Source organism: Melopsittacus undulatus, chromosome Z, assembly GCF_012275295.1.
Source record: "Melopsittacus undulatus isolate bMelUnd1 chromosome Z, bMelUnd1.mat.Z, whole genome shotgun sequence".
Lineage (NCBI taxonomy): Eukaryota > Metazoa > Chordata > Aves > Psittaciformes > Psittaculidae > Melopsittacus > Melopsittacus undulatus.
In genome coordinates this window covers 51,532,717-51,549,413 of record NC_047557.1, presented here as the reverse complement: position 1 = coordinate 51,549,413, position 16,697 = coordinate 51,532,717, and the positions used below count along the sequence as shown (strand labels likewise).

At 45.7% G+C, this 16,697-nt stretch overlaps 1 protein-coding gene across 1 annotated transcript in view; it reads right to left on the bottom strand.

The window, feature by feature from the left end:
- ABCA1 (ATP binding cassette subfamily A member 1) overlaps positions 1 to 16,697 on the bottom strand; it is a 94,384-nt gene that overhangs the window by 13,242 nt on the left and 64,445 nt on the right. Inside the window, exons 13-37 of the mRNA XM_013130538.3 lie at positions 16,451 to 16,656; positions 16,183 to 16,359; positions 15,384 to 15,606; positions 14,814 to 15,035; positions 13,987 to 14,191; positions 13,336 to 13,449; positions 12,706 to 12,877; positions 12,029 to 12,160; positions 11,369 to 11,508; positions 10,199 to 10,336; positions 9,436 to 9,656; positions 8,907 to 8,979; positions 8,181 to 8,383; positions 7,138 to 7,186; positions 6,916 to 7,029; positions 6,464 to 6,612; positions 5,885 to 6,009; positions 5,414 to 5,512; positions 4,225 to 4,414; positions 3,980 to 4,074; positions 3,534 to 3,566; positions 2,852 to 2,957; positions 2,083 to 2,157; positions 1,491 to 1,660; positions 428 to 605 (exon numbers count right to left, since the gene is read on the bottom strand). Of these exons, the coding sequence (XP_012985992.2) occupies positions 428 to 605; positions 1,491 to 1,660; positions 2,083 to 2,157; positions 2,852 to 2,957; positions 3,534 to 3,566; positions 3,980 to 4,074; positions 4,225 to 4,414; positions 5,414 to 5,512; positions 5,885 to 6,009; positions 6,464 to 6,612; positions 6,916 to 7,029; positions 7,138 to 7,186; positions 8,181 to 8,383; positions 8,907 to 8,979; positions 9,436 to 9,656; positions 10,199 to 10,336; positions 11,369 to 11,508; positions 12,029 to 12,160; positions 12,706 to 12,877; positions 13,336 to 13,449; positions 13,987 to 14,191; positions 14,814 to 15,035; positions 15,384 to 15,606; positions 16,183 to 16,359; positions 16,451 to 16,656 (3,609 nt within the window). The remainder of the gene's footprint in view (positions 1 to 427; positions 606 to 1,490; positions 1,661 to 2,082; positions 2,158 to 2,851; positions 2,958 to 3,533; positions 3,567 to 3,979; positions 4,075 to 4,224; positions 4,415 to 5,413; positions 5,513 to 5,884; positions 6,010 to 6,463; positions 6,613 to 6,915; positions 7,030 to 7,137; positions 7,187 to 8,180; positions 8,384 to 8,906; positions 8,980 to 9,435; positions 9,657 to 10,198; positions 10,337 to 11,368; positions 11,509 to 12,028; positions 12,161 to 12,705; positions 12,878 to 13,335; positions 13,450 to 13,986; positions 14,192 to 14,813; positions 15,036 to 15,383; positions 15,607 to 16,182; positions 16,360 to 16,450; positions 16,657 to 16,697) is intronic.

Sequence of the window (16,697 nt, the reverse complement as noted above, 5' to 3'; positions counted from 1 at the left end):
CCAATGGAGATTCTTAGGAGTGTCACATGTGTGAACTACAATGTAGTACACATGGACTTATGCTTCTTGGTCGCTCTAGAAGCGGTCAACAGAATCTCAGAGGTTCTGGACAGCACATGTTGAAAAAAACCCTCCTTTGAACGGAGCAGAACAAGGGGCTACATAAGCAAACATTCTGGAGCAGGTATTTTAAAATGACATAATAAATGCTGACAATTGAGCTTATGGTTGCCCTTCCATCCTCTGTTCAGTGTCCCTGTCAGTGAACCACTGACCCAAAAGTAAACCCAGAAGTCATAGGCACAGTTGTTATTCACTGAATTAGTGTAGTGCCCACTGGCCCCAACTGTCTGTTTGCACTTCAGTGCAACAGATATCCTGCAAACACAGAGTGGAGGACAGTTCAGCACAATCACAAAGCCCTTACCATATCCCATACAAAGTTGGCCAGCCAGTAGATTACAGGCTTTACACCACTGATGAACTGCAAGTGTTTAGCCTTGCTGACACGTTCCTGGATAAGGAAAACCACAAAGCTGGCAGGAACAAAGGACATGGCAAAGATCACACAGATGGAGACTAGGACATCCACTGAGGTGGTCATCCTGGACAAAAAAAAGAAGAAAGCAAAGTGTTTGCAGGCTGGTGCTGGCTCCTTAGAGATGAAATAAAGCTGCTCATGCAGGGTAGTATAGAAACTGTTTCTCCTTCTGCTGTCTTTGTATAGTAGGTTGCAGGATGGCCATGAGACTGTCTTAACTGCGGTTTTTCTCCAGCCATAAAACACAGGGAACATACACAGCCTGTTGGCATCTCAAGAAGAGCACCACAACCTGAAGGTTAGCAACTTCAGCATAACAGACTGCTTCCTGCTTCCTTTGAGAAACCACATTGTTTCTCAGTGCATTTCTTGGGATGGATTGGGCTTTTTGTTTGGTTTTTGTTTTTTTTTAAAAAAAAGTTCAGAGCTATCTGACTGTCAATCTGCCACTACCCTACGATTTGACAGGTGTATCTGCACACAGCTTGTGACTCCTGACTCTGGTTGTGGTAGTAGTGGCCTAGTCCAGTAAGCCCTATGCATTACTGTATGTCGCCCCTGGCTGAGGGAGTGGGAAAAAATGAACAGGATCTATCAAGTTCCTAGTCAAAGAGTGGCACCTTCAGACAAAAGCTACAGCTTTCTGGATTTGGCTGAGAGGAACTTCCCAAGCAGCAGCAGGTCTGAAGATTACTCTGGTACTTAGAAACTACAGCTTCCAGGGACTCAGAGACATAGAAAGCTTGCACAGCACTGCTGTTCAACAGCCAGTCTCAACAGCACATGTTGCCACCAGCCCAGACCACGGCAAACAAGGCCATCATGTTAGAGCCTAAATACCACAGGCCACTGAATTTCCACCACTGAGGCTAAAACATCCCATGTTGCCTGTTCCAAGTAACCAGCAGCTGATGAGCCCAAACCTATCCACATTCATGTTGGGACTTACAGGGCCACTTCAGAGAGTTGTTGCTTGGTAAGGTTGAGTGGATGATTGAAGGCAGTGATCCCATAAGCACTAGGATTTTTTCCCTGCTCCAGGTTAGCCCGAAGGATGGCATTGTTGATCACATTCAGGAAGGAGGCAATGGCATGCCAGCCTTTGTTGTTGAACCACACCTGCAAGAGACCACATCAGCATCAGAAGGGCACGAGGTGCATCAGCTACCCAACAGGTTCCTGAGCCCTGCAGAACACCCCTTCCTCTATATTAAGGGCACATAATTTCTTTCCACATCCCTCCAGCTAGTTTGCTCAAGGACAGAACACACAGTTTGATAAACAACCACGAGAGGCTGCTAAAAGCTAGTACCAATCCAGCACAGAACTCCTGAGCCGTAGGCCTAGACTCCCAAGGGCGAAACAAATTCTGGTGAAACCCACACAAGGATGCAAGCTGCATTTGCTTCACTAGCAAATACAGAGAGCTACAGTCTGTGCAGTTGTCCAAGGCAAACTGCTATGACTTTCCTAACTAAAAATAATTCCAGGTTACCAGAGCTTCAAATAACAGGCACAGCAGTGAGAATTGGTTAATTTACCTTCACATTGTTCTTTGTATCCAGGCCTTTCATGAAACTTGACAAGCTGTTGAGAAACCGATCTCCAGAACTTCCCTGCAAAGAGCAAAGACATAGTTACTTCCCCTCTGAGAGTACCTTCATTCATGTACTGCAGTCTAGCAGGGTTCCCACATTTTTCACAGCTCTGACAGTTTTCTTTCCATTCTGCAGCCTGTATCTGCCAAGCTGGAGGTGGCAGGAAGGCTGAGAAATTGCAGCTTTCTTCCCCCCTTTCCTTTCTGCACTCCTACCAGTAAGACAGGTCAGGCTTAGGCCTCTTTTTTCCCAGCAGTAAGTATTAGCCAGGTTGCAGCAACCTTCAGAGACATTGCAGCCCACAGGAAGTCTCAGAATAAAGCAGTGGCTCATATTCTCATTTTAGCAAAGTCAGACTCATCACAGAAGGGCTCAACTCAGGTTATGAAGAAGATGGCAACCACTTGTTCATTCCCTGAGACTGCTTGCCCAGACCTGCCATAAGGCACTCAGAGGTGACTGTAATCCTCACCACCTGCAAGTAGTTTTAGACAGAACCCACATCAGCATGTGGGCTGCATAAGCTTCAGCCAAGCATGTCCCTAAGCCTTCTGCTGCTCCCAGATGCCAGGGAAAGCCCAGCTCAGAGGCAACGCGGAGAAGTCAGTGGACACAACTAACATGCTCCCCATTTTATGGCTTGCAATTCACCTCCCAGGTAACAGGACTCTGATATTCGTGCATGCTCAGTTTATGGAGGACAGCTACTCACCTGTGCTAGCTCCAAGATTTTCTTCACTTGTTTAATGGCATCAGTGACTTCATGGCTTGGAGGAAGCATGAGGGAACTGCTGGCTCCCAAGGAAAAGCCACCATACCTGAAATTTCAGATAGAAAGTGATGTTAAGACCTGACTACTTGCTGACCTCCAAAAAACGCCACTCTTCCTCCCTCCCCAGATGTCTCCTTTTCCTGCACTATACCCAGGACAGTTTTTCTGCTCCTACAGAAAGGAATTATTTCTGTCTTCCTACATTGCTGCCTAGCCATGATGTCTCCTACTCCTTTTTTTTCTGGGATTAAATACCCATCATCTCATGACTGCTCAGCGTGTTGTTCTGTTTGATGAAATGCTGCTATCCTCTACTGTGAGTGCACTCAAAGCAGGGCATCTCCCTGGATCTTCTGCTTGGAAAATAACACCTGCCAGGATTAAATATCAGTAGGCTGATCTTGAAAATCTTTTCAAGCCAATGCTGCTCTCTGCATAAGGCAAACATGCTTTCCAGTGATGTGCTCTGGGATTGTCGCAGGTTATCCTTAAACATGCTCCCTCAACATTTGACAGTTAAAAATTATAAAACAAATGGTGAAGGGGGGTGGGTCTGTCCTGCTTAACACAGTGCTTGAGGATTAGTGGACACATATAAGCTAGAGAAGAAGCAGTAACTCACCTGAACTCATTCACCCAGACCTTATTCTTTAAGCTGTAGAGACAGAAAAGAAAGTTGATGTATAATATGTGAAATAAGAGGAGACACAGACCTAACAGTGCTGCAGGCACATGGCCAGGCAAAGAGAGTGCAATAGCCTCTCACATCTGGCATAAGTCCCACTACTCCTCTTTGATGTAATCCCCCTCAAACACAGGTTGGGGTTCAGACTTCCTCTGTATTGTGCCTGCAAGGCTCAGGACACAGCCCACAGAGCTGCCACAGCAGAAACTAATAAAGCGGAAACACCACTTGAGTGTTCAGGACAGTGTGAGGAGCTGAGTGGCTCTGGCCCACTGCTTAAGAGCTTGGGTTGCATATGCCTATTTACCTGATCTGTGCAGCACCCCCATGCAGCAAGCAACATTTGGTGTGGAAGGAAGGAAGAGGATGTGCACTACAATTACCTTTTCCCAATGATCTGCACATAGGTCTTCACTAGGTAGTCTGATATATTGCGACCTGTCAGATTCTGAAGGATGTCGGCAGTATCTTGCTCGCGCTGGCATCACCGGGGAAAACACAGGTAAATGCCCATCAGAAAACACAGATGCTAAGTTAAATAAACTGTGCACAGTACACAAGAATCAAACCCAGCTCTTCTGCTCTCCATGAGCATCCCTCATTGCAGTACCACTGAGCTCCCTCCTACCTGTGGTGGTGGTAGCCCGCCTGCACCAGGGGGACACACAGGCAGCATCTTCTTGATCTTCTCATTGCTGCACTCGCAAGATGGGGAAGGATTCTCCATGCTCCAGTTGCCTTTCAAGAAGATGTTCAGGACCGACTCTGGGACTGAAGCAGTGGTCCATTCTGTTTGCCCCACAGTACAAGGAGTGTCTCTGTGTCAGGGAAGAGGCAAGGCAAATGCAGTTTTTAAAACAACTCTGAGGGTCTTTTCTTATGGGTCATCTAAATGACATATCCCACAGTCCCCAGAAAAGGCAGGCTGTTTTTCAAAGGAGCCTGACATCATGAGATGAACAGCTCAGAGCAACAGATCAGACTCTAGCTTCTAACAGATCCCAGTACCAAAGAGCCTGAGGTTTGCCAACACTGAGTAGACACTCCCCTGTTCTCATTCACTCCACAGCATGTGAGTGCTTTATTTCAGTCATTCCCAGCATGCACAGTGTCCAGAGTTCAAGCAGTGCCTGGATGATGCTTTCAGTCATATGGTTTAGTTTCAGGTACTCCTGCAAGGAGCAGGGAGTTGGTATCTATGATCCTTATGGGTCAGTTCCAACTCAAGATATTCTATGATGCTAAGATCAAAGCAGGCAGTCTTTCTTGCATGACACTGGGGCACCAAAATATGACTCCTCCCCAAGGAAGCATCAGTGGACAGCCTCCTCACAGTGCTCCATGGGTGGAGTAACCCAGCTCCTGTGTCTCTTTTGCAAGGTACAGCTTAATTTCCACTACTTGCCAGCACATAGGGCCCTTTGCCCCAAGGCCATGCAACGATTCTGGCTCTCTACTCTTTCTGCTGGTGTTTGCCTGGTCCTAGTGCAGACAGAGAAGATTGTGGAATGGGAATAGCTACAGCCAACAACATACAGCAACATGACTAGGTCCTTTTCTATGTTCAGGACCAAACAGTAGCTTAAGGGGGAGATTTCTGTGTCCTTTCCATCTCTGTCACTCAAACCTCACTCCCTCACCATGCTGAGGGCTGGTAACTTTCTAAAAGGTCCTTAGCCAAGTAAATGAATGTAATTGCAACTCTTTTGGCTTAAATCCTGCTCTGGCCATGTATGACTATTGTAAGCTTGCTAAATCTACTGGGTGATCAGAAGCTGGGGCTGGGCTTCCTCTTCCCAGCCCAGAGTTCTACTTACGGGATGGAGTGTCCCTGCATACAGCGTGTACCAAAGCCAGGTTTATCGAGAAGGGCATCCAAAAGCCTCTGAGTGCCTGCATCTTCTGGAGCGTCATTGCTATGGGTAAAAAATGCTATCAGATCAGTGGGATAACAGGCACACAGCAAAAGTAGCAACAGAGCAAGCCTGACAGCACAGTGAAAGAGCTCAGGCAAAGGATATGGGTGCAGATTTCCCTTTGGAAAAAGCTTGGCCTAGGAGAACACACACACTCCTGGTCTTGTATATATTATTACTAGAGTCAGCACCATTCAGAAATGGTATGGTCTTGCCAGTAGTTGGCATTTAAAGGTCCAGAAGGAAAATACCAGGACTCTTCAAATGTGCTTCTGAGCTAAGCACAGAAAATAAATTTAAACAACCTGGTAAGGAAATCAGTAACTCATATTTGCAGAGAAAAACAGAATTACTAGGCCACAAGAAACATACCTAACAAAAGTGTACTGCTCATCGTACATCCAGGGCTGTAATTCCAGGCTGGGATACTTTCCAAAGGGAGGAACAATCAGACTGAACATAAGAGCAATACACACAAAGACAGCGGGCAGCACGACCTGAAATTGCGAGGAAAGAATAAAGTCTTTTTAACGTGAATGTGCCCAGAGACATCAGGAGCCACATGTGAATTACTTCTTTGAAGTTTCCCAGGAAGGTCTTTGCTATTTACACCAAAGCACTGCTAGACATCAATTCAAGACCTATCCTGGCATTCAATGAGGGCACTCACTTGCGATGTAGAGGATTCAGTCTGCAAATCCTGCTTTCAAGGCCAAACTGTGATTTCAACCTCAGTTGCATGGTTGCTGTGCAAGAATACCATAACTACATGGTTAACATGTAAGTACTTCCAGTTGCACAGGCCCCTTTTTTGCTCAGATGTGCACTGATGACCAGTTTTGGTTATCTGTATTCCACTGAGTTTTTTCTGCCCATCTTCAACTTCTGAATACAATACATAGCCCAGAGCTGTCCCTGATGAGGGACTCTGCACACGTTGGGTGCTCTCACCTGAGCAAAGAAGCCCTTCCGGCTTCTCTTGGCAATAAGCAGCCTCTTCCACAACAGAGCCATGAACTGCTGCTGGGTGAGCTTCCAGCCTTTCATCTGGTAGGATCCTTTCCCATCCATGCCACTGAGAAGGTCTGTCTCTCTGGATTCTGCTAGCAAGAAGAAATTACCTTCATTCAAAAGCTCAGAGTGACATTCTCTGGGTGATTCTATGCTGGAGAAACAGGGTGATGGCTGAGCAGAGATGACAACAGAAACTCACATGAATGCATTCTGACTCTTATCTTTCTGAGCCTTGATGGGAGGATTTGACAGGCTGTGGATACTGCCCTGCCCACTATTACTAAAGGCAAATAAACCACTTCTTTGGCAGTCTCAGCCTTATGGTCTGGAATACTTGTAACATGAAAGAGTGTCCACAAGAAGAAAACAGGCTTGAGCCCCAGCAGTACCTGGATCTATGTCTGAATCATTGGCATCAAATGCATCGTCTTCTGTAAATGGACGAAGGCAGCTCTGTCTGTCTCCAAACACACGCCTGTTCCTTCTAGCTGGCAATGTCCCATCTGAAAATAATGCAATTAGGATTAGCTGAGTTGCTTCAGTTAACCTCAACCCCAGAAAAAAGAAGGCCTGAAGTCCCCCTTGATACTGTAGGAGACAACTACACCCACCTGAGGTTTCTGCATCCACACCACTATCATCAGCCACTTTCAGAAAGATCTGAAAAGCAATGGTAAGTGCCAGTGAAAATTAGGAGTGATACTGTGGAGACTGCCATGAGAAAGCACAAGGGAAACGCAGCATAAGAAGAGAAGATACAGGGTTTCTCCCCCATCTCTCCTGTCCCTGGAGACATGGACTTTATGGCTTCCCTCCAGCTTTCAGGAGCCAGCCTGTAACCACACACTAGCCATTCCCCTTTCCAATGTCAGTTCCCACTGCTCCTGTGTTTCAGGGACAGACCTAGTTACTAAATTCAGGGAATCCATTTTCCTCCTATTCTGACAGTGTTCACACTCCTATTAATGTTTGAATAGGCAGATTTGTGGACCTTGTTCCACAGACTCTCCTAAACCAGAAAAAAATCCATTTTTATCTTATAGATAGCAGCCAGAGGCCTTCACAGCTGTGAGAGGACCTAGCCACCAACCTCAACAACCGACAACACCTCTACCATTTTAATTTCCCTTGTCATTATCCAAAAAAACAGGGGATAAACAGGAGATAAAGGGTATGACACTTCTCCGATAAAAAGACACCTGTCAGCTGGAACACAGCCACAAGGAATGAACCATAAAAACATCACTGACAATGGCACACATCTAAGTGGTTTCTGTAATGCATATTCTCCAGTACTGAAAGGTATGTTTCAGGTAAGAGCAGCATAAAATGTCCCTAAAAATACCTCAAAGGTGTTTACATTGTCATCAGAATCCAAACAGGGAGTCAGCCTTCACATGACATCTCAGCAAAGTGCAACTGAGTACAAAGGACCTGTCTGTTCTTGTCTGTGCTACATTTCAGTTTTTAATGCATGCTTCTGTGAGCACACACTTAGAAAGGACAGAAGGCAATCAATTTTGGAGATGAACACACAGCTGCCTGTTCCACAGTAAATGTTTACAGGAAGAGGCAAGTCTCCATCTCATTCTTACTTCTGTTATGATTCATTTTGCCTGCTTTAGGTTCAAAAGAGGATATTCAGGTCACTCACCTCCTCCAGAGTGGTTTCAGAGATGCCGTAGCTGGAAATGCCAAGATCAGCAAGACGGTCATCAATTTCATGGAACAGTTCCACAAAAGCTCCCTCTTTAGCAGCCTTGTACGGCAAGACATAGGTTAATTCATGACCAATGTCCTCTACCAGCCTGGCCTCGGGAACATGCTTTGTAATGAGATTTGAAATTGCAGAGACATCTAGAAGAACCAAAAGGAAAAGATGGTGCTCATCTTGTTAATGCTTAGTATGTGGAAAGAAGATCTCAGTCTGAAAAACCTTACCAAGGGAAAATGGAACATCTCTGGAAAGCAGCTCATTTCTGTGGAAAGTCTGGTTCTTTTTACATTTAACACAAGCTTGGATAAAAGCCTGGACTCAAACCTGGCTATTCTTTTTATCTGCAGAATCTGAGAGAGCTTTTACATGCTACTGGCAGCCCTGCAAGTTACTTATGTACAGTTCCCCAGCAAATATTACAGATCGCTAACAAGCCTAGCAGCTATTTAATCTTTCATTATCAAATCTCGGGACAGCTTGAACCCAAAGTGACTTGCCAAAGTAAAATACTCCAATATTATGGATTTAAAAATACAATTTCTGTTAATAACTGTCCGAAGACTATAGCTGCACAGGGGCACAAGGTTAAGGCAGCTGTCTAAGCTCAAAGATAGAGCAATGTCAGCACTGGGACTGAATCTTACATTCTTTTCCAAGCCTCACCTATTGTCAGTGTGTCACTTTCATGGTCACTGCCAAGGCCAGCATCAGAGCTGCTCTGGGAGACACTGTCATCCTGGTGACAAAGGAGAAGACAACCATTGTTTCCTGCAGTTTAGTCAAAAAAGGTGCCCACCAGATTCTACACTCTAGGTAACTCCAATCAGATGCTGCAACTTTCTGGATACTCCACAGTGATCCGGGGAAAGAGTTAGAAAGTAATGGTGACATACCACTGCCAAAGGGCAGAAATACAAGTAAGAGGTCACAGCTACAGAAGTGTGTGCTACAAAAGCATGCACTTCATCTACTCTGTATCTCTGACTATGGAAACTATAACAGAGATGTACGATCCATGCAACAGTTTAACCACACATGATTTGGTACAGTACTTATAAAAAAAAGTAACACTCCTTTTAAAGAATCAGGGATTTCTCTTTGAGACATTCCACCATATAAAATCTTTGTTGCTGTTCCCTGCAAGGCTAAGATTTCATGAAGAATGAATATGAGCAGGAAGAGTCAGCTGTACCTTCTTCAGATAGGACACTGTGCTGCTGCTGTTTCTGCAGGAACTCAGAGAGGAATCCACATCCTTCTTGACCAGGGTCAAATAATAGCCAGTTCCCAGCTGGTTCTTTAGGAAGAGAGAAGAGCCAACACAGCAGAGCTTGCCATGAGAAATTATGGCAATCCGGTCCCCCAGAATGTCTGCCTCATCCATGTGGTGTGTGGAGAGAATGATAGTGCGACCTGGAAGAAAGCAAAGAAAGACACTGCTAGTAAGTCAACCATACCTATGCTCCGAAGCCAAAACCACAGCCATCTGGATCCTGCCATGGAGTTGCATGGGATGATGATGCCACAAGTCCAAACTCCTTTCACTGAGGCTAGCAGGATGGAAAAGGTTCACAGCTACTGTCATGAATTTGTTCTCTACAGTCTCTGCAGGCCTTTGTCATGCTCAGCAAAAAACACATTAATTTCATGTCAGCAAGGTTGGTTGCACAGAGAAGAGCAGGACACTGCTGCATGCAGGAGTGAATTTCTGACTTAAACTGTCCTCACAACCCAGTGAGGAACTTTGTTCACAAGCTTTAACATGAATAAGATGAGAAAGGAGGACAGATGAGAGATCAGAACAATCTTCTCCTGCATGCTCTTTGTTCCTTCCTCAGTGCAGGCAAAAACAGATTGGCAAAGACACGTTGCTATTTTGAGATCAGTAATGAACCAGATTGTTTTTCTTTCGCTTTCCACGACACATTCATTAGGTAGAGAAAAAGACCACATACCTTGCCGATACTTCAGGAGCAATTCCCATATCCCTCTGCGAGAATAAGGATCCACCCCAGCTGTAGGCTCATCCAGAATGACAACCTTGGAGCCACCAACAAAAGCTAAGGCAACTGAGAGCTTCCTCTGCATGCCACCTGACAGGCACAGAAAGAGGCGCTCAGGCTAATGCAGAGATGAGGGGAACAGCAGTAGCTGCAGCAGAGTTGATAATGAGCAATCTGACACAAAGCAAAATTGCATACTTAGAACACTAAGCACTGTTACTGTTTCAGGCCTTCAGGGTCTCATCACTTTCAAGACGGGATAATTCATCTGAATGGAACCTCCCACGGTGGAATCCAACTCTCCTCGTACTTCAGTACATTACACCTTGCAAGCCCTTTGATAAGTGCATATCTAACTCAACACTGGCAGTAGCAAGTTGCCAGCTTGGAGGCCTAATCATATTTGAGGATCTGAAGCATAGGTCTCCAGAGCTTAAGCTGCATGAGTAGGTCCCCAAGTGACACCCCTCCCATGGAAGAGTGCTAGAGGCAGCAGTAAGGAATTATATTACACTCTTTAATACTAACACCAGTCTGTGGCCATTTGCTGTCCCTTCCAAAAGTCAAATGCACAGTCTGTGCTGACAGTTAAGTCAGACAAAACAGTCTTGGTCCCTCAACTACCCAGTACAGACTGACACAGGAATCCTGCTGGTCCTCAACAAGGGGGAATAGCCCTCCAAGACACAGAATGAAGAAACAGAAGCAAGTATAAGAAACCAGCACATATGGTTAACAAACAGCAAGGGATTTGGAAATTATGGCCTGAACAACTCTGGCCTAAACTCATAAAACTAAAAAATACTAGTAAGCATTTGGAGAACACACATCACATGTAGTAAGACTATGTTATCGTAGAAACAAGTACAAAATACTCTGAGAAAGTGAGTGACTTGTAATGGCCATTAGAAAGCATAAGATAGTGTAAGACTGTTATGTTTATTAAGACACACTGATAAGGTACTTAATAAATAAATTATTTCCTTAAGTGCTTAATTGCGTGGTAGTCTATACCTAATTGGAGGATCCAGCCAAGGTCCATGATGCAGTCTTGGTGAAACCCAGAAGAATTTTGCTGGGCCTGAGGAAGCAGCTGAGAAATATAAAAGCAGCTCAACCTACCAGAGAGTTTGCTTGTCCTAGCTTTCAGTTTGTGAGGCAAACTGACATCCACTGCCATCTGCTCCACCTCCTCTTTCACCTTCTTTTCCGGCAGCCCTTTGAGTCGTGCATAGAACCAGATGTGTTCCTCCACAGTCAGCCTGAGGGAGAGGAGCAGGCTCAGGGCACAGCAGAGAGCACCATGCTGGGTTTACCCCTTGCATTAGCATTACAGCAGGAATGCTTGTTTGCTTGGGAAAACATATTTTAAGGCCAAGGTTTCATGAAGGGGCTACAAGACTGGGTGTGCTCAGCTTGGCCCGACTTCAGGGTGTGGCTATTCAGCACTAACATAAGTAATCCTCCTTTAAGAGTGCTTAACAGAGTACCCCAAACATCCCAGATCACTAAGTACTAGGGAAACATTTGGTCTAGTTAAGTTTAATACAGTGGATTTCTTTGAAGAAGACATGAAATATGTAAGTGTAGGTTTTTACTGGAAATTCACAGGTTCATACAGATGTGCCAATAAATGAAACTTCCTTAGACCAATCTCATACTACCTCACACCACAGACGGATAAAGATAGGACTGTCTTAGCTGAAGGCATACTACTGTTTCCTAAAGAACCCAAACAACTGTTGGGTAACACCAGTGTTGCATCTCACAGATGTTACTCACAAGTCAAACAGCACATTGTGTTGTGGACAGACACCCAGGTTCTGCCTGATGTTGCTGAGCTCAGAACGGATATCCTTGCCCAGGATGAAGGCTGTACCCGACGTTGGGGGGAACAAGCCAGTTAAGATGGACCTGAAGGACAAACACAACAGATCAGCAGGTTCTGCCTCTGGGAAATGGCTGCTGCATGTGCCAGGATGGATGAATGAAGAGTGGGTGGAAGCCCTGGGGAGCTCCCACATCAAGAAAGCAGCCTAAGAAACATCTCACTAATGAATTAAAAAAAATGTATGAACTCCAATGGTTTTAACAGGGATCAAAGCACACCCACATGACTCTGATTGAAGCAAATATTTTTTCCTCTAAAAGCTTCTTATCCCTTTAGTCCCAACCCGTTTCCTCACACCAGTAAGTCACAATCACAAGTGGCACTACTAAAAAATGCTGCCAGCAGGTTCATTCAGTGCTGCCTCAACTTGAACTAGCTCCAGTTTCAGTCCCTGGTATCTGTGCATCTTCCAAGGCAGCAGCACAACTACAGTAACTCAAGCAGAGCTCCACTGAGCTGTTCTGCACCAGACTGAACATTGCAATGGTACAGCCATCTCTACTACGCTAATAGGAACTGCATTATTCAAAGTCACTTCCCCACTGTCTTAAAGAACTATTTTTCTTACATGGTAGTGGTTTTCCCTGCTCCATTATGTCCCAGAAAGGAGGTAATTTGTCCTTCATAGAAGTTCAGTGTGAGACCATCTACAGCAACTTTCTTGCCATCACGATAAACCTTGACCAGGTTCTGGATGGAAACACCAAGGCTCAGATGTGTAGGCTCTTCCTCCTTGCAGACTAGACAAAAACAGCAAAGTAGAGAGAGATATGGTAGGTTTTAACAGCAACTCCATAGGAGTTCTAACAAATGTCACATTCCCCCAAGTCTGTGGAGATGCGAATTGCCATGAGCTATATGAAGACCTGACCACATTTGTTCCTTGGGGACAGGAACCTTTCACAGAAGTGGTCCTTTAGCTTTGTTCTCTCTATTGGGCTCAACTGGGATATTTCCAGGGTCACCAGGTCAGCAAAACTGGGAGGAATTCTCAATTCCATGAGGCTGGAGTATCCAGTTTACCCAAGTGGGCAAAGTACCTTGTGTTTATTTAGATCTGATCAGCGTAACAAAACTGTGATAACAAAGGGATGACTAATTTCACCTTAGCCATGTCAGCCCTGTTGTCCTTGGTCTCATTTCAAAAAAGGCGGACTGTAACACTTCACTGCAGAAAGACTCTATGCGCAGCACTCACCTTCTGAAGGCCCCTTCTGGTCAGGATAACGGTGCTCCCTCTCCTGTGGCTTCTCACCAAACCAATATGACTTTGTGAAAGGAAAGTACCAGGGCCTGGGAATCCCATACTGGCCTACAGAGAAAAGCATTACATGAGCCTGACTTGCATCTATCCTTTTTCTTGTATTAGCTTTCAGGGCAAGAAGGGAAGTAGTCAACCCCCAGTAGCCTCTAAGTTAGGCACACCTAAGAGATCTTTCTTGATGAAGACATTGTAAAACTTTGGGGGTAAGAGACCAAATTCCACTTTATAGTTAAAAGCCATTGGCTGGACAGTTCTAAGCAGCCACATGTAGTGCTGATACTCTCAACTTCCCACTTGCAGCAGGGCCTGTTGATTTAGCAGTTCAAAGAAGGGAACAGCTAAAGCACAGCAAAGGTTCTGGGACTAGCTCAGCCATGGCCACAATGGCACACAGCCTCTGTGCTGGGTAACAGTCATTGCTATTCACAGCAACAACCTTACTGTGACACTTGTCTGTAGTTTTACTCCATGAGCTTTCTGCAGCTGTGCTTAAAATGGACCCAATTTCCACACTGTCAAATCAGTAGGTGAAAGGATCGATTTAAAATTGTAAAGACATGATGATCCCTCAGAAGCAGACCTCACCTGGGAAAACAGATTCAATGTACCAGGTCATGACCCCATATAGGAAGGTGTCAAACATCATCATGACAGCAGATGTGGTGATGCTAAAGCCATCTTCTTCCAATGGGCTCTCAAAAAAGTTGTCCCACTGAACACCAACTCCCTGCTCCTCAAACAGTGCAAAGTATTCACAACCAAAGCCAAAGGCCACTGGAGACAGCAGGCTCTGCAAATGGGGAGACACGAACATGCATTCAGTTTTTCACAACTCCTCCACAAGTGGACAGCTCAGCTCTTGCACTAGGCTAAGAGACATTGTCCAGAAGCCTTATAGAAGTCAAAGATCCAAGGAGCCTGACCATATTTGCAGAGAGGGACCTTAAGACTCAGTCTTGGTTCCAGCCAGCAATCAAGACCTTAAGTCTCTGCTGGACCACCACCCAGAATTGTTTGTTTCCCTGTTTTCCTTCCCTTGCTCTTCAGATTTTAATGCTAAGGAGGAGATCACTGTCACCCTTTCCAGACAGGTAAGATGGGCTGTGCAGAGGAAAGGAAACTGGTTCCTTCAGCCTGCTTATCTGGTGGTCCAGCATCACAGCTTAGTCTGGCTTAGTGAAGGCAGCTTAGGCTGGCTGAATTACATCTACTACCAAAGCAAACAAAACTCTTCCAGCAGCTCCTAGCAGATTCAGGCAACTTCTTCACCAAACATAGCCCTGATAGCCTCTTACACTGGAAAACTTCCTTCCATTGCTACCTCCCCTCTTGCTATTAGTGTCCATCTAGAGAGCTGCTGAGTGCTATACTGGTGGAGGCCTGGTACCCAGGACAGTTTCCTCAAGACTCACCGCAAATATCTTGAGTGAAAAGCTGACATAGTCCTGCCAGGCAACACACAGCACATAAGGCAGGTACAGTGTGAAATAGATAATGCCACCACAGGCAGCTGCCAGGTTGGCCCTGGAGAACATGGTGCTGATGAGAAAGCACTGGAGGATGGTCACAATGCCAAAGATCGAGAGGAAAACGAAGACCACACTCGGGTCACTGTAAGGCAGCAGATTCCCCATCTGGAAGAAGAAAAACAGGTGCATCAGTATTTGAAAGGGCCCTCCAAAGTGACTCTAGTACAAGCAGGTCTGCAGAGCTGCTGCACAGGGAGACTGGGCTTGCTGCAATTTGAACAGCAGCCTTCCCAGCAGTAGCCCCTTTTCAATAGCACTGAATCTACTATAAACCCCTCTGTTGTTTTCAGCCACCTAGCCATGTTTTGTTCCAAAACCCTGGTTCGTAGAAAGCTGCTGGTCAATGCACAGTCTAACACACTAACTCCTCCGCAGCATGCCAGTACAATCACTGCTTAGAAGGCTCTCAGGGCTCTATATTCTGCTGCCACAGACCCAACCCAGCCAGCTCACCTTAAGGATCAGAACCAACAGGCCTGCACTCATCAGGAGAGGGATAAGGCTGCTAATGAACCAGCTTAGCCAAAGGATGCCATTGTCAAGTCCCATAATCCTCATCGTCTCCTTCAGCCGTGCTTCCTTCTCATACACAATGCCCTTAATTATCACAGCCACTGAGTAGATCCAGGCTAAAGTCATGAAGAGAGGCATGGAGCGGCTCATGACACGCAGAAATCTGAGAAAAGGAAGGAAAGGGGCCAGGAACTGGGTGAGAAACATCACTGCAACTTCAGGTACCACTCAGGTCTAGCAGACCATGTGACAGCTAGGGCTTCACTGCACAAAGCAGCATAGGACTAGTGTCTCACTGTGAGGCGAGACTGATGGGTCTAGAGCACATCACCATTCCAGAGCAGGAGCTGGAGTTGCAGCTCAGTAGAAGAGACAGTACAAATACCTGCTTTCCCTGAGGACTATTCTCAGTTGTCTTTCCACTCTCTTGTGCCTAGATCTCTGATTTTTTTCCCAGTGCTGTCTTTGTCTGTATCAGGTTTGGGGATATGGCCACATCTCAGGAATGTATTCTGTATGTGAAAGTCCTGTATGGACAGGCTTCTCCTGGGAAGGACTCTGCAAGTCATTACATATTCTAAATCCTCCATGTAGGTGCCCCAGTTCCAGGAATTAGGAACACTAAAGAGATTGCTCCACCACTGATAGTAAGGACATAAACATGCCTGAGGAGTGACAAAAGCCCATCCCTCCCAAGCTACAATCCTCCTGTGTGCCTTTGAGCAGCCTGAATACATACATGTCATCCACATAGCACGGGTAGGGCATCTGCTGCACATAAACGCCTGTTGTCTTCTCCGTGCCTGTCTGCACCCTGATGATGGCCTGTTCCACTACATCCTGCAGGTAGGCAAAGCCTCCCCAGATGTAGCGCATGTCCTCAAACGGGTCAGCACGGGGACCAGGATCCCAGTACCTGTACCAAGGGAACAAGACCTTCCCATTAGAAATCCTGATCAGCACATCCCCATGAGAAATTGTTCATAAGTCAGGATGTCAGGACTCACCCATCCTTGATCTTGTTGGTCCTTTCCACATTATCGATATCCATGCGTATCTTGTATTTCACATGTTGAGGCAGCTCTGTGCTGTTAGAAGCTATTTCAGTAAAGACTATGCCAGCCCAGAACCTCCTTTCATCCAGAAGCTCCAAGGACTTGTTTATAAGCCGGACTTCTGTGGCCACAGGCTCCAGTTTGTCCAAGTTGACACACTAAACAGGGACAGATTTGAAAGCACTTATGGAGTAAGTTA